At 36.3% G+C, this 15741-nt stretch overlaps 1 protein-coding gene across 5 annotated transcripts in view; it reads right to left on the minus strand.

The window, feature by feature from the left end:
• LOC113507302 (probable phospholipid-transporting ATPase IA) overlaps nucleotides 1-15741 on the minus strand; it is a 71592-nt gene that overhangs the window by 15643 nt on the left and 40208 nt on the right. For 4 of the 5 annotated variants that reach the window (XM_026890161.1, XM_026890157.1, XM_026890159.1 and 1 more), the window contains 4 exons: nucleotides 8605-8731; nucleotides 2747-2930; nucleotides 1532-1692; nucleotides 340-537 (listed from right to left, as the gene is read on the minus strand). In XM_026890161.1, the coding sequence (XP_026745962.1) occupies nucleotides 340-537; nucleotides 1532-1692; nucleotides 2747-2930; nucleotides 8605-8731 (670 nt within the window). Of the gene's footprint in view, nucleotides 1-339; nucleotides 538-1531; nucleotides 1693-2746; nucleotides 2931-8604; nucleotides 8732-14305; nucleotides 14779-15741 lie in introns of those variants that run through there. The other variant, XM_026890160.1, reaches the window with a different exon arrangement.

Raw genomic sequence — 15741 nt, forward strand, 5'->3', positions numbered from 1 at the left:
ATGTTAATGACGTTTGTTTATTTCTCTTAGGAATTTTGGTCTAGTGACAGTACTTGACATGATTCTCGCCTGGTGTTACTGGGTTACCTAATAATCTAACTGCGTAGCAACTTAATAAACATACTTAGGTATTTTCAGTTTTAAGTAAGCATTAGCTGTTGAACGTGAGCCTGCCCGCTAAAAAATCGAAAATCGTCCTACGGGAACAGTAAGTCCTGGTTATAATCTGTCTGTGTACCAAGTTTCAACTAAATCCTTTCAGTTGTTTTAGCGTGAAAGAGAAACAAACATTCATACATACAAACTTCCGCGTTAATAATATTAGTAGGATATACTGACTTGGAGTTAAGTTCCTTCAGCATCCCGTTGAACTCGTAGAGATGCCTGTTGGGCTGCTCGCACTGCACGGTGGCGGAGAAGTCTGTGAGCGCGAGCGTGTTGTCGAGCCGCGCCGTGTCGGGGTGCGCCTGCCGGATCTTCAGGTTCGTCTCCCCGTCCAGGTTCGACGTCTCGATGAACGATATGCCTTGAGGTTCACTGTAGACAAATCATTCTTTGTTATAGCGAGTCATTGTCCAAATAAAAAAAATTGCCAGGTTGTGAGATTTAACTGAACATTCAAAAATTGCAGTGCTTTTTATCCAGGTAGTAAAAAAAATATTGTGACATTAAAATGCATGTTTATTTATTTGATAATAAAATAGAGATTATATACACGTGATTTAAATAAAAGGAAATTCTAAATGCAAATTTCATCTAGTTATAGAAATTTGAAGGCCTTGAACATAAAGCAATAAGTTCAATGAACAATTATGACCGGCAATATAGGAGTTTGACAAGTGATCGCGTTTCAATAAATGCTGAAGGTACTTTAAATTGAATGATTATTGACTAGAGACACAAGGCGTCAGTAAGTGAGACAAAATTAAACACAATGTTTGACACGCGTGCCTCAAATAGTGCTGCTTTACACTGCTATGTTTATTGACAAACAAAGGAATATCAAGAGTAAGAAACAATCTTGTTTTAGAAAACATTAAAACTCCATCACTGGATTCTGTTACAGTATAATATAATACTTTAACAACCATTTTTGTTAGCATCAGACAACATTCAAAATTAGGAACAGTATGTTGATTGATAAGGGTAAGGTCACACGACTGCCAACACAATTTGAAACTTATTCAAATGTTAGTTCCACATAAAGGTGGTGTCAATGTCAGTGTTATCAGTGTGCGGCCGACTGAACACACAGACACGTACTACACGTAGGTATAAAATGCATATATTTAAGAAGGTTCCAGTGTGACTGTATTTATGTATCTTTTTCAATTGACCTGCCAACTACTCCGGATTGACATAGATGGGCAAGTTGTAGATTTTGAAAGTGTTTTGAACAGGCTTTCATTAGCCTCATTTACTTTAATTTTAAGCATATTTGTTAGCATTTATGTATTTTAATAGGTAATGATGATGTAAGGCCGCTGCTGGCCGCCAGTCCACTCGGCTAAGACGATTTTTTCTAACATACCTAGAGGAGAGCAGCACGATGTCCGCCGGGAAGAACTGGTTGTTGACGATCTTGCAGATGTCCCCCACCAGCATCTGCTCCCAGCGCACGGTGTGCCAGCGACCCTCGCGCAGCACGTCCACCCTGCGCCGGTTCGTCTCATCGTCAGCTCGATGCCGTTTCTGGGTACAACCATCACTCATTCAGAATGTGGAAATAAACAGTAAAATGACCAATTTATACTACAACTTTGCCTCGAAACACAATATATCGAAGACAAAGTTTATACCTTTGTCTTTGCAAGATGGCTACAGGCCGTAACTAAATGGACTGCAGTTCTAAGTTCGTAACGTATTGTAGGTGGTTAAGGTACACCTCCACACTACCGAAAACTGTCCTGTGTAAGCATGGTCCGGTGAACCTCCAATAACAAATTAAGTCAGAACCGAGAACTGAACATGGTCGGCGAAATTCATTTACCGCACCAGATGCGCCGGCAACACGCCAACTTCAAACTCCACACGCAACAAGTCGGGAATATTTACCGAACGACTACTTATGTTAGACATGTATTGACATGATACCCATATCACACGCCATGTTTATGCTGATGTCTGGCTGTGTACTAAATATGCGGGTAGTAGCTGATACTCGTTTCCTCATGCAAAGGTAATTCCCATGAGTCGAGGGAAATAGAACTGCGTGACTACGTGGGCGAGATTATCAGGAATTTTATATTTATAGTAAGTTAATAACTTGTTTATACACTTATATAAAAACTGACTGACTATAAACACTACATTAACTTTTATAAAAAGGTATTAGGTACTTGCTTGAGGATATAAATACATTGAATACTTTTATTCCTAAATTTCTTCAACAGAAGCCTACATTTCCACATACTGAGCCATTTCAAAAGTTGTTGTCATAAGGTTCAGACTCGCAAGGTATTCAGAACAACACAACGCTGGGTAAATATTTTGTCAGGCACGCATATGACAACACGACATTCTTTCCTTTCCCAACCCCGTACTGCATAATGTATGTAGCTGCTTACATTTTGCCGAGGACTTTTTATTCATATCCAAGAACTAAAACTTAATTTTCAACACAATTTTATTTCGATATTTTGAAAATCCCGTCAGTTCCCCACTAGTCGTCAACCCAAAACAATTGCTTCTCAGTATTTTTATCTACCGCTTTTGTATGAGCCTCTGTTTTCCTGAGTATACTCACAAAGTCCTCGACGATCTCCTTGATGGCGCTCACGCTAAGGATGAGGATGAGCGGCGTGAGCGTGGTCCAGCGGCCGGTAGGCGACACGTCGGGGATCTGCTGCAGCAGCGCGATCAGCAGGAAGAAGCAGTTCGAGTAGCGCCGGAACTGCTCGAACAGGAACAGCGGGATGAACGAGTGGACACTGTTAACAAGTAAACAAATTGTACCTCATATATATTTACTCATGAAGCTTTAATACGGGTTTTAAGCAAATTTATTGAACTTAAAGTAGAGATTCCGCTCCCCGCCGGGCAGTGCCACCTAACATTAGGAGATGGTGTTAGGTGCTGAACAAGTTTTAAAGTTGTATGAAATAGGCTTTTCCAAATACTTGGAGTTAAAATAAATCGACAAGAACTGAAGGCTTTCCAGAATACTAGCTACCTACTTTTTATTCGAGAATAAGATCAGGGTGCAAAATGCGAAAGGTTTGCGAGCTGGGCGAGGCACATGTTAGGGCGCGCCGCGGAGGCACGGCCGACAGATAATTTATGCTTCCTGCTACGGGTTAATCTGATAAAAGCAAGGGTCACTGAGGTGAAATTAAATCTGCTCTTCATCTATGACATGCCTCTGACAAGTAATTCTAAAAACATAAGTATCGACCGTGGCTGGTGTCGGTGCCCCACAACAACACGATGTCATTTGGAGCGTGCGGAAATTGGAATTGGGTACAATCCTACGAGAATCCCAATTGATCTACCGGGATCAAAAATACCTGTCCCTTGTATCACCGGTAAAGACTACTCATGCATAATTTATAATCAGATGGAAAACTCGAATTGATTTTGGTTAGCTGGCTAAGTTAAGCCACGCGTTTTTGAAAAACGGTATACACAGAAAGGTAGGACACAGACTATATTAAGTGCCAAGTCTATAAAAGGAAACTAGAAACAAGACACCAGGTTTTGTGACTCTGTATTTAAAAATACGAATTTATTCGCGTTTGTCTTATATGTGCTCCCTATTGAGCAGATACACTATCAATAAGGCAATATATTAGAATCGGATCCAATTCGCCCGGCTCTGTGAGGTCTAAGATCAATTAAGAAAAAGACGTAAGTACCTACGTGTTTTTCTTGGCCATTCACTGAGGAAGTACAAATAAAAAATAATTTAAATACAATGAATACCTTACATTAGATCGTTGCCGAAATAATTAGCAACTAATTCAAGTAACAAATTCAAAGGACTAGACCATAATTATTTAACTACTCACGGAAAAAAAATTGATCGATCTCTAAAAACTATAAATTACATCTCTCTTCTCTACTCATGATCAAATATTTCATTTAATCAAGAGTCTAACATAATATTCTTTAACAAATACATCATTATAATCTCTCACAGTTGGTTAGCTGCATCACGGAAGTCTTTGGCTAACACGTAACATTGTGCGCTTCCAGTCTGACCGGATGCATCTCACTAAATATTACTATTTTACTAGTCGCACTAGCTGCCCGGCAACCACACGAACGTCTCTACCGAATTAGTCAGTAGTTTGTGTAAACGGCGTTTATTTTAGTTGGCTGTGGTTACGCTGAATCTTTCACCAGTAATATCATATCTCTCTTACGTAATAACGACGTAAGTTTGACGTAATTTGTATGGTTGAACATATCGATTAAATAATAAGGTCCTGATAAGTATTATAAAAACCTCCTGTCGTGACGGATTTCGGCCGCGGAGGAACACACTAAGGGACAACATATTATAGTGAACATAGTCTATTTCACTCTATGTTCCCTTAATCTTACACCGAGATTGACACAACCGGAGAGAGATTAGGCGCATTACCCACATTTTTGAGTGCCTTCCGAAATATGGAACTATAATATCTCTTGAACGCCTCAACATTAGAAAAGACGGTACCAGGCTTGGGTTTGTAGTAGAGACCTGTGAGTTGCCATCCCTGCGATCTTACTAATAAGCTGTCGCAGAAGATTAAATCTCAAGCTAGTGAACGCACAATAGCCTATTACTTTGATGGTTGATGGATTCGATAAGTTAGGATTGCGATCGATAAGCATTTCATATTCTGTAAATCAGTTTCACAGTTATTTTCACGCTCAAATTGTTTTACTCTTTTTATGGACAAAGGTGAATTGAATTAGCCTCTGTCTATTGATAGGCATGTATAGGATTGCAGGCTGCTGAAAATTGCTTGAAAAATAAGAGCAGAACTCTTGCGCAGCCTCCACTTTAGTAGGACTGTTTTGCAAAATTTTATTGTACTTAAAGCCCAGTTAATTTGCAAACAACATCCAGATGGTCTAATCAGTACTAGTAGCCATTCACATTGTCTCAGAGCTGAACCTAAGCTTTTGCATATAGTTTACTATTCGAAAGGACGCTACTTTACAAGGAAATGCTCACCAAAGCACAAACCAGACAAAAACCTAGTTTTACAGATACAATTAATTTTATCCATGAAACAAGTAATTATCCATAGATAGGAAGCTAATGTGAAACTGAATATAAAATATATAGCCAAGGTCACGTCATTTCTATTGGCATAATAATATAGCCGACGCCGTGTATTCCTTGATGATATCGCACAACACACATACAGAACACTGAAAGAACCACAAAAGCATTTTCCCAACAAATTAGGGCTCTTGTCGTTAGTCAAACGTAAATGTTGGCTTCGGTACAAATGATGGACGATGACTGTGATTATTTGTTTTCTGTTTACTGTCCGAAACATTAGTTTGCCTTGAGATGGATTGTGATGACAGGCTTTTAAATAATCATATTATTTCAAATTAGAAGAGTATTAATGCTGCTAGGCCGAGAAAAAAATAATAATCAGAACGCCAAAATATGGGCAGTCTTGTGAAGGCTGGTGAGAGATAGGATTCATCCGCTTAGGATGAGATAAAGAAGATCTGCTGCGTATTAGAAGTTGACAGACCTCTAATATGTATCATACTTAATCAAAAGACATATAAAACTATTTATTAGGAAACTTTCATTTTATTTTCCAGTTTACTAAAATAGATCATTCCACTCCATACAATGGTTGTGTGGAAGAGATCGCCGAGTAGCGATAACACCGCCAATTTGTACATTTTACATGTTATTTACTGTATCAAATGTTTTCTTTTGATGTGCAATAAAGTGGATTTGTATTGAATTGTATTGTATAGAAAAAACAATAACAATTTAGAAGGTCAAAAGAGACCAGTGAAAGAAGCCTCAATGAATTAGAAATCGTAACAAAAGTTCGATACCAATAATACCAATTAAATACGTACACGACACACTTCTGTCGACGAACACTTTCATATTTTGATAATGTCATCAACATAGAGCGGTTTATCAGATAACCAATACATCATATAAAACGCCACGAACCCTCTGGCGGAAGTAAAGTATCTCATTTCCCCATAATCCTATCAATTGTGACATATTATGACCGCGGCGCTCGGAAAACAATTTTTCACAATCATGAGTTTGTAACAATTAATAATGCATCGCACCACGACAGGTGACACATTGTATTCATCTGTAGATATGCATTGTTCCCTATTAGGATTGAACGATCTGTCACTGTAGTCTGTGTCGAAGTGTCTTAACAATGTGCTTCTAATTGTTCAAGACAATTCAAGACGTGGTACCTTCAATAAAACTTTAATAAACTGACTGATAACAGTTGCGTTTTAAAATACACGTTTTTATTTTGCAGTGAGGACTACGGAAAAGAGCGGGCAATTGCGATTGGATAATGTTCGCTAACTACCGTTAAGTAGTGTCACACAGCTACGCCGAGCCGCTGATAGTCCGTCACAGCGTGTCACGGTCGCACGCCAGCCTGCGCCGACCGACACGTCACATTACCGTTGCAACATAAAACCACGTTCCAATTATCACAAATAAGTTATCATACCTACCACTTAAGTCTGTGTCTAACCACGTATAACTATAGCAGTCATTGAATAATTCCGTTACAAATATCGATTTTATAATTTAAAATCAATCAATAGCCACGATTGTAGAAGACAATATATTTTTAATGTGGAGTATTGAATGGAAACTTTGAGCAGTCTAAATAAGGCGACAAAGTAATTAGCGGGCATACATTCATTGCCACGATGTTCTCATTCTGAGTCAGCTCCTACCTTCTGAACACTTATAGTCACCTGCTGGCGTCCTGCATGCACTCAGCACGTGCGACACAGAGACCATGATATGTGGTTCAGAGTACTTCAGTTTGTAACGGAATAATGACAAAATGACCGCGTTTCGACAACACATAGCGGTGCCATTAGTACGGGCATTTGTATGAAGAGGATAAAAGGCGATGCTCGAAATAGTTTAAAGGGCTTCTATACAGTAGGAAAGAACAGAGAATTTAAAAACTTTGTATTACACTAAAAAGCGCTGGACAAATTAAAAGATTGCTGTCGCTGTCATCAACGAGAACACATTGAATAAAGTTTTCATCATCATCCAATTCACCAGGCAATCTCACATACAATATCCGAGGTCAGACATAAATTGGCACCTTCCTACAAAACGAGGGCATTACCAGTGTAAAAACTTCTTAAAGTAAGCCTTTCCAAAACATGTAGTACGTGTAGTAGTTCAGTCGTCGTAGAGATAGTGGCGATATATTCTGAAGTGTGACATCAGTATTCGGAGTACGGGCAGGTAGCCAAGCGCGGCGCGTAAACTATGCTCAAACTATGCAGCCATATTCCACTGTTTAGGAAAGCATTTTGTCTGCTGTCAAACTTTGCTTTCATTTTACCAACTATTAACGTTAGTAGATGCAAGATGGTCATCTGATGGAAGACATTTTTTTCATCTTTAAGACTGAATAGACAATGTTATCAAAATAATCGGAGTGTAAAATGAGTTTCAATTTAATCATGCTTTAAGAAAGTGAAATTTGTCTTCGATTTTCAAACAGCTTCGCAAATCGGTGAAGGATAAACGAAATCTAGAAAAACATAACAATCTTTAAGCTTCGGAAAGAAAGGAGTAATTCAATTGTTCACATCTGGACTTGAAATCTTTATGGAGTTGAAATAAAATGGTTCACAATTTTTATAGAACATAAATCATTTAGTAGCACTCGTGAAAGATCGAGATCCTGATAGCGAAGTTCTAAATTGACATTCTTACGAAAAATAGCTTCATAAATATGAGTCGATTGCCAGAAAACGGCATTTATTGCGAACATACGAAATTGGCAGAACATAGACACACACGAGCTACCTTTACCGTCTGGTGAAGATCAATGAAAAGTTATTTTAATACGTTGACTAATGGTTGGTCACGCTCTTATGCTTAAAAATAATTGCAACTGCGATCAAGTTTGCAAATACAAAACAAAGGAGTTACGCAGATACGACGTAACTAAAAATTAATATCCGATTATAACATAGCGTTTGAATAGTAACAAGATCAGACTTCAGAGTAACAGGAAATGCGCCTAGTTTCCAGAGTATTCGATTACATACATTACCACTTCTCAGAGAATGCGGAAAATGAGCTCAAAGCCCTGCTTTGACAGAGTCGTGAAGGAGACAATTTCAATGACAAGATTTATACGCAACCCCTCCCAATGATCAAAGATGTTTGACTAAAATTCGTAGGTTTTGTTTGATCCAAACATGTTTATAGTGCTTGTTTGAGAGTTATGTCAAGCATTCCTGTGATTGAAGCTGTTTTGAACCACTATAATTTTATTTAATGACTTATTTAACATTGAGATTTTGGTTCGAAGTAATTTCAAACTATTTGCTCCAGTCGGACCCAGCATGTATTTGATCACTTCGGGAGTTCTTAACACGATGTATTGTAAGTACCTGTATTTGGCCGTAGATATTCGATTGCTCAGAAACTTTATCGGCTGCGGACTGTTCACGAAGATGATTCTGTTCTGTTCGAGCGGCGGGCCATCTGTCAGGCCCGATGTCGTCGCCTCATCTTCATCTAGAAAGAAAAATAACTTCATTACAGACTGCAGTAAGAAATCTTGGCAGCGGAAAAACTGCAATTAGAGGAAAATGCAAAACAAAAGTAAGGTTGTTTAAAACTTTTTTTTAATCCTTTAATTGCTCAGAAAGATCGGGAGAAGAGAGGTTTTTTGGCACGGAGCTTTATTAATATTATAGTTAAGTGTGTGCATACTAATCTTATTTTCATATTAATATCCAGAATTACATCAACTTGTTAAAAGCAGAAATTATCAACCCAGGAACTAAATGACGGATATGATGTGATTTATTTTCCACCAGATTATGATTAAATTAACGTATGTACGTTATATGATTACGAGCGCGATATCCTGATTATAAGTATAAATTTAATTAACAAGAATATCTTTTTAATGGTTCAACGTAAGGTACTTGATGTTCACCCGAACGAAGTTATAATGCACGCAACAAAATCTTAATTAGACTACAGAATAGCGAGGAGAGGAGGTAAGTACACAATTCTGTAATAATTAGATAATACTGTTAATTATTACTTTATACATCCATTTGTGACAATATATAAATTTATGAATCAGTAAATAATTTCAAACATGAAAATACATAAAATAATACTTCGAAAGCAATCAAAAAAGAAATAGCGGCCTGAGTCAGTCGGGGCGCCATTTTTAATAAAGTGTGTATTTGCTATTTCCTAGATTGTGGAAGATCATAAAAGAGTTGGTTATGAGAGATTTCTATCAATAGAATATAATCTAGCCGGCGAGGGAGGCTCGCGGCGGAAATCAAGCCTTGAACACGGATTACCTAGCTTTATACCCTTGAAGAATATTTAAATAAGAAACCTTAAACTGGCATGTTTTAAATTAGACAAGGCCTTTACTGTCCCTGAAGAAGCCCTACTCAGAATAACTTACATTTTTAACACCCAGCGAAAGTAAATGCCAGTTATAATAGACGTTTTTGTTATTAGAAAATTAATTTTACTTATCGAAACGTGGTAGCTATAAACAGTCGCACTTGGAAAACAACACCGATACAGTCCAACATGATGTAATTATTTTAAAAGATTTGTTTCATTTTTGGGACAAGGTTTTTTGTTGTTTTAGGACGGAACGAGTAAACAAGTACAAATGGCTGCCTACGTTCAGTTATGTACAGTGATGATGAATATTCAATGACTGGTTTTACATGACCGTTGAAAAATATACCATTCTGAAATATTTTATGTTTGGTCAAACGAGTACTTTAGATACTTCTGGGTCATTGTAAATTGATTATTACAAAAAATTAAATAGAAAATGATATAAGTTTACCTTCTAGTCTATGACGAAATATGGATAAGTTACTTATATCTTACGCCTAAAAAACGATGAAACAGGTTTTCCAACATTCGGGTCTCATGCACAAAGAGACCGAGACCCAGAAAAAGCATTTGTGGATCACACAAAGGTAATCCTACACGAGAATCGAACTCTGGACACACTGCGCTCAGTGGATTTGGCGTGATGTTGTCCTTTACCACTCGGATATCCACGCTGTCAAATTTAATAGGTGCTTGAAAAATTTTATAAGACTAGATTACTGTAGCGGAATATGCAAATGAAGCCTCGGGCAAGTATGGCATTGTATAATAATTGTCCGAAAATATGCAAGACGTGGCTAGCCACATACAGTATAGCGTAGCGATTGAGCTGAGCGTAATATAATAGGTAGATAAGGTATTTATTCCAAGGAGATAGAGTTCATTTTCTTAACACCAGCACTGTGCGGTCCACCGTACATCGAGGTAAAGGTCGAGCGGTGTTCAATTTTAAATATTATCGATTAGTTTTGTCATCGCAGACTACATAACTACACTCTGCCACTGAGAAACTGTTCACCAAGATTTGACATCATCTGTGATGTCAATCCCTATACAACCTCTCGTATTATTTCACCTTCCAATAAAAATGATGTCATTTCTAAGTAAACTACGCGATATCTGAAATCATTGGCATCGAGATTTTTTATCGCCGCCATTGTATTACAATGAGGTCAATCTGTCAGAGTATGAAATAAGAAAAACGAGGCGTTTACCTCTAGCATTGAAAACTTTCTAATGAAAATCCGTAAGTCTGCTTATTAAATACCTACCTTGCGTGGATTCGGTGTACGTTATATTTTTCATAGTGTTCAATTCAACTTTTCTTGAACCTGTAGTAAATAGGTACTCATTGTGATTTAATAGATTCAGGTCGGTGGTGCACTATGTCTTCGGAGGAGTTTGGAGATTAATGGATTAAAGGAGGTCGTGGCTAAGCTATAACTGCATAAGTGGATCGATAACAGGATCAAATAGTAGATGAGTCACCATCTTTGTGGGCCCCGGCCCCGGTTGTTATTCAGCTATCTTTCATTACAGGTAGACAGAAGCTAGAAAGTAGTCTAACTAAGGGCTATAGTGTTGTCTTGTCCAGGTAATTGGTCTGTGGAGGACAGATAGGCAGTCGCTCCTTGTAAGACACCGACTCCAACATAGTTTGGAAAAGGCTAGGACGATGAGCATTTCTACGTTTGTATTTTTTAATAAGCAGTGCTAATGATCTTTTAATATCCTTACAAAAAATAGTATATAACCTACAGTATTATTTAAAAAACAATTTTCGCGCTGCGTTTGAGCAATTAACGTACCTCCTGTTTCTACATTAAAGCGTTGAAATTATTATTTGAAGTAATAATGAACATTATTCTCGCTTTGTGCTCTAACTCGGCGACTAATAGCGAGAATGAAAACCGCATTTAATTAAAACATTAATGAACCTAGCTGGCTGGGTGGTAGTACGTGACCGTGTAGATTGTAGGCAGATGTGTGTGTCACACTTTATCAGGTAAATAACATATAACGAGACGTATCATAAAATTTACTCAGGTATAGAGATAACAATCACCTTCTGCTCTATGCGGTTTTTTCAGCCACTAGAATTGCTTTCCTTTGCATTCTTTTATAATAACTTAAGTCGCGGCGCGGCTAGATGTTTTATTTGTTTATTTTCCTTGATAGGATAGTACGTAAATGATGCTTATGTCATTAAATATTTTTTATTATTAGCAGTCTTTTCGCCAAATTTATAAGTCAGGTCATGCAAATGTATGACGCTCTTTCTTTAATATTTTTCGTCGGAGACGTTTCTGCCACATTGCAAAGGAAATAATCTTCTCTACCCTCTTTCCACACTTTCTATTTTTCAGGTATATCTAGTAGTAACTAAGTCGCCTGTTATGAAGGATCATAAACCATCTGCGATGCTACAGAATAATATGATATCTAAACCTTTCACGTCTTCATTATTGTAATGTAAGAAAGTAATAATTCCGAACGCACTTGACATCATTGACAAGATAATATTATCGATAATCATATTGCGTAAACAAATGAATCTGATTTAAAAACCTGTTCCAAGCGAGTGAATGAGAGTAGATAAGGAAGTGGCTCGTTCTCGCCGATGTAGGAGTAGGTAGAGTGCCGTCAACACATTGGGAAACCACACTAGGTACTTGTAGCATGTACCTAAAACATTTAGGTAACGTTTCCTCGTAAAATGTATATGACGCACCTTTATCGACGCAAACGAGCACCGAGAAACTAATTAGGAAAGTATCTCGGCAGTAAAACGTTAGCACAGTTAGCACTATACTTTCCGCATGTAATCCCTGATATAATTGTTTGTTGTTGTTAGTAAGTTGGTTTCGAGTAAATATTTATGGGTTGATGGTAATCACACCTTAAGAACGGCCGGTGCGGTCAGGGGCGCGGCACGAAGGCCGGCTTCAAGGACGACGTGCACGTATGGTACTCGTCATTTAAAAGAAAGGCATTCCCACATACTTCAGGGAAATTTTTTGAATTTTATTATGATCAGTCTCCACAAACTGGCTAGCACAATTTCATTATTATTGTTTTTAGACAATAATTAGTAACATTAACTTAAATTAAGAAGCATTTGTTGTGTACTTCTGCAAATCTCTTCTTATGTTTGTCAGCCAGCCCAAACAATCTACACTTAGGACAATAATTTCTATTTCTTCCTAATTTTCTTTCCTTTTGATTAATTATTTATATGTGAAAATGAAAGAATGACAAATGGTTTTAAATGATTACCAGTCCTAACATACAAGGCTACTACCTAAATCAAATGTCATTTATATTAATCTATAAAAGTAGCCATGTAAGTGATTAACAAATCCTTTCTGGTAACAAAAATACCAGGTTAGTATTCATAAATAATGTGACATTATAATCAATTTATTATAAATTGATAATCTCTTTGAAAGAATATTTTTTTATTTATCATTTGTCATTAATCACAACAAAAGTTAAGGATAATAAAATTATCCATGAATTTAATAAAGAATAAAACAAAGTATATATATATATATAAATCTATTCTATAGTTTCTAAATGAAAGTTATCCTTAAGTTTTTTACCTAGGTAGTAATAACATAAAATATAGTTTAATGTGCACATAGTGCAATAATTACTGGATATAAATTAATGTTTAAAAATGCATTAAATTTTCCAGAAATCAATTTCACAAACCAAAGTTAATGAGCACAGTGATAACTATTTTATTTAATCTATTCTTTAATTATTCAATCATTACTAATGACTCTATTATAGTCACAAAACCTGTTATCTTTAGGTTCAGGTTGCATTGTAGTATTAGTAAGAATTTTAAGTAGTTTATTAAATGGAAAAACCAATGTGTACTTAGGTGGTAGGTACATAAGATACATTAGTTTTGGAGCATTGTGGGCCCTGTCGGTTGTCCTAGCTGGATACTTACTAAAAGAATGAAGTTATTACTCAGTTCATAAATGTTCTTCAAGATCCATAGGATGAAGTAAGAGGGTGGCTGCTTACTAATATAAAGGTTCATTGAAGTAATAAACCTTAGTCAATTGAAAACACATGCGTCATTTTAGAAAAAAGCCTGCCAGAGTGGTAGATCAATAAAGTAAATTAACATAATTATATCCATTCCTTGATGAATTGAGTATGTGTCTTGGCAACTGAATTTAAAAAATGAACATATTTCTGTTATGAAATAGAAAATCTGTTTAAAATGGGAACATTTTATGTTACTTGTGTCTACTATGATTGTAAACAAAAAACATTTGTTTGTTTATTTATGCATAGACTTGGCAGCAGATCATAAAACAAGAAAAACAGACATCGGCCGGTTTTCAGATGACATCATTACATGACACACATAAACATTGAAAGTACCGAGATTATTTTAAGCACAAAAACTATACTGTTATTAAAAAATAAATTTCTTATTCTATGTATGTTTCACTAATGTGTAATTTCTGTGATGCCTCGCTATTTGCTTGTGAAGGTAGCAGTATTTTTTTCAGTATTCAGTGTCATAAAAAAATATCAATCCATATCCTCAGAGCCTTCTACTTTTAAAATATTTAGGAAAACTTGGGCTTGGATGGCTTAAGTTTATGTGAAAAGTAAAGTATATCGGTAAGTCTAGGAGTAAGTTTGACAATATATAAGTCTTAGGTACTTTGTAGGACTTACGCTGGTTCATCTTGAGCACCATGGCCCGGTAGAACCGGGAGAACGGCGCCATCACATTACGCGTGTGAAAGAAACGCGCAATTCTCTCCCTGATATCCATGTTTGCGAGTCTCCAAACCACTTCCTATGTATAACACCAGATCAACACTATTTAAACACTAATAAAACGCTAAATTTGACACTCATTATCACCGCGTAGTATCGCGAAGAAATAAAAACTTAGAACACGAATAAAAACAATTTCCTTCAACGACGTGTATAAAACAACATTTTCATCTGATGTCCGAGTTTTAGGCGTATTTTGTCTCGTAAACTTTTAGTGTACATTACTTCATTCACAGGTTCCTTTACGTAAAATATAATAAGTGTTTGAAATACATGTTGACATCATAAACACCCGCTTCAAGCAAGAATCGCTTCTACGATCGATCTGTCCATGTTCACCGCCCACGTATAGTGTTGCACAATGTCCATTCGATCGACTTGTGATATCGATAGAAGGGAGTATAAGTATATTAGTCGAGAAAGTTAAGACTAGGAGCTTACTTTTAGGGAAATATGCATTTTTTTAACTCTAACAGACACTTTTCTAAAACTGTATGTTTAAAAAAAATATTTTTATTTTATGACGTATATATTTTAAACGTACATTGCATTCCACAAAACATGCATAGGATTTATTCTATAAATAAAGCGTATGTTCGTCTATCCTTATTAAGATTTTTTACTTTTTAGGTACCTATATATTTAAAACTATCTAGAATTACGTAATAAATAAATAATTGGTAAGTATCATAAATATCACAGGAATGAATTTTAATAATAAAAACCTTAACTAAACTTAAAAACTATCGACAAACTTATATCGATAGTAAGAAATCCTTGTTCGAATGACATAAACACTGCCATCTATGAGAAGCTTAAGAAGACTACTTTGACAGTTGACGTTCATTCATAACATTACCACACACAAAAATAAGGAACAGGGTTGCTATTTAATGATTATCCACTGTACTAAAAATAAGATTTTTTTTTGCTTTTTAAAAAATTGAAACACGCAAGGCATGGCCGGTCTTCATTTACATTGCGCTTTATTTCAATCAATCTACTAAGTGTGACATATGGTCATATGATTTCTTGAGATTAATAGAAAAACATATAATTAAGAACTTCATTCCCGAGCAAACCTAGGCTGAAACAAGAACAAATTAAAGTTTAGTTTAATTTATTGTAATAAATAGCTTGAATGTTTAGAAATAAATAAAAAAAGTTACTGCAAAGAACAAATGGATTTTTTTGTTGTTTTAAGCGTGAATAAAATTGAGAAATCGACAAAGAGACCGGAATCTCCGTGAAGTTGACCTTACTGCTCACAAACATAATAAGTGAACGTCTTACACAATCCCTGAATGGAGGTCTTAGCTTTTGTAGACTTA

The sequence above is a fragment of the Trichoplusia ni genome, unplaced genomic scaffold (assembly GCF_003590095.1).
Source record: "Trichoplusia ni isolate ovarian cell line Hi5 unplaced genomic scaffold, tn1 tig00001457, whole genome shotgun sequence".
NCBI classification, from domain to species: Eukaryota; Metazoa; Arthropoda; class Insecta; order Lepidoptera; family Noctuidae; genus Trichoplusia; species Trichoplusia ni.